At 57.6% G+C, this 1,188-nt stretch overlaps 1 protein-coding gene across 1 annotated transcript in view; it reads right to left on the bottom strand.

Annotated features, from left to right (window-relative positions):
* Positions 1 to 1,117, bottom strand: part of POLR1E (RNA polymerase I subunit E) — a 28,744-nt gene extending 27,627 nt beyond the window's left edge. The window contains exons 1-2 of the mRNA XM_007456006.1: positions 941 to 1,117; positions 269 to 372 (exon numbers count right to left, since the gene is read on the bottom strand). Coding sequence (XP_007456068.1) covers positions 269 to 372; positions 941 to 1,016 — 180 coding nt within the window. The 5' untranslated portion in view covers positions 1,017 to 1,117. The remainder of the gene's footprint in view (positions 1 to 268; positions 373 to 940) is intronic.
* Positions 1,118 to 1,188: the final 71 nt, after the last annotated feature.

The raw sequence follows: 1,188 nt of genomic DNA, 5'->3' as shown, positions 1-1,188 counted from the left end.
CTTTCCCTAGCAGCTTTCAGCCCAGGGCCACAGTGGGGCTCAATAAATGCTTGTTGAATGAACAAATGAATAAAAGGCCAGCGCTTCACCGCAAGTGTGAAACTCAGTGGAACCTGTCCCCACACCCCAGCCGGCTGGGGCTCAAAGTTCTTCAAAGGCTCACTTGCTATCCCTGCTTTTCTCCACTCACTCCCTCCTACCTCCACCCACACCCAGAAGGCCTCCTGAGGCCTGAAGAGTGGGGGCGACTGGCCACGGCAGCACTTACCAGGATCCGCTGACTCCTCTTCCTGGGGTTTGTGGAATCACTGCTCTTGTACAAGGTAAAGCGCATGTTGCCTGGATTCTGTAGCTTCCCATTGGAGAACTGGACTGTAAGATTGCAGCCCAAGAATGAGATGAGAGCACAAGAGTATGGTGGGGAGGAAATGGATTGTCAACGGGAGGGAGTGACTGGAGGAATGGGTATGGCAAGGAGCCCCAGGTCCTGATCCAAAGGGGGACTGAAGGAGGTCCTGGTCCAGGTGGGAAGAGGGGCTGGTGAAGGGCTCTGACAGGAGGGAATAACTACGGGAATGGGGCTGACTGAGGAGACCTAGGCCAAATCTAGAAAGACAGAAGGAATCCCTGGCCAGTAGAGAGAAGGAAATAGAGCAGGTGTGAGACCTGGTGGGTGAGGAGATGACGGGCTCCTGGGTACATACAGTCCTGGAGAGGGGGTAACTGGGATTTCCTCATCCAGGTGGGAGGTGGTTCCAGAAAGATGGTGCAATGACAGAGGAGCCCTGGCCGAAACCCAAGTAGTGGGGGAGACTATAAGGGATCTTGGCCCAGCTGGGAACAGGCACCCGACGGATGTGGGAAGTGGAGGGCTGTAGCGGTACCGAGACGGAAGGGGAGGAAGTTATGGGGAACTCTGCTCCAGCTTCGCAGTATTTACCCAGTAGAGCTCTCTGGCTCTCGTCGGGCTCTCCACAATACAGCCACCTCGCACTCGGCAACACCTCCGCAGCCATCTCGCCTCTCCAGACGCCAAGCCCAGGAGCTAAAACATCCGTGGCCAGTAGCGCGTTTAAGCACACGCAGAGGCAACGCTCCGGGCCGGAAGAGGCGCGGCCTCGCCGGGCACCGCCCTGCACGCTCAGAAATGCGTGGCTCCGCCCCCAGCAGGCACCGCCCCTCTCTTTC

Source organism: Lipotes vexillifer, unplaced genomic scaffold (assembly GCF_000442215.2).
Source record: "Lipotes vexillifer unplaced genomic scaffold, Lipotes_vexillifer_v1.1 scaffold920, whole genome shotgun sequence".
Lineage (NCBI taxonomy): Eukaryota > Metazoa > Chordata > Mammalia > Artiodactyla > Lipotidae > Lipotes > Lipotes vexillifer.
This window is presented reverse-complemented; position numbering and strand designations above follow the sequence as displayed.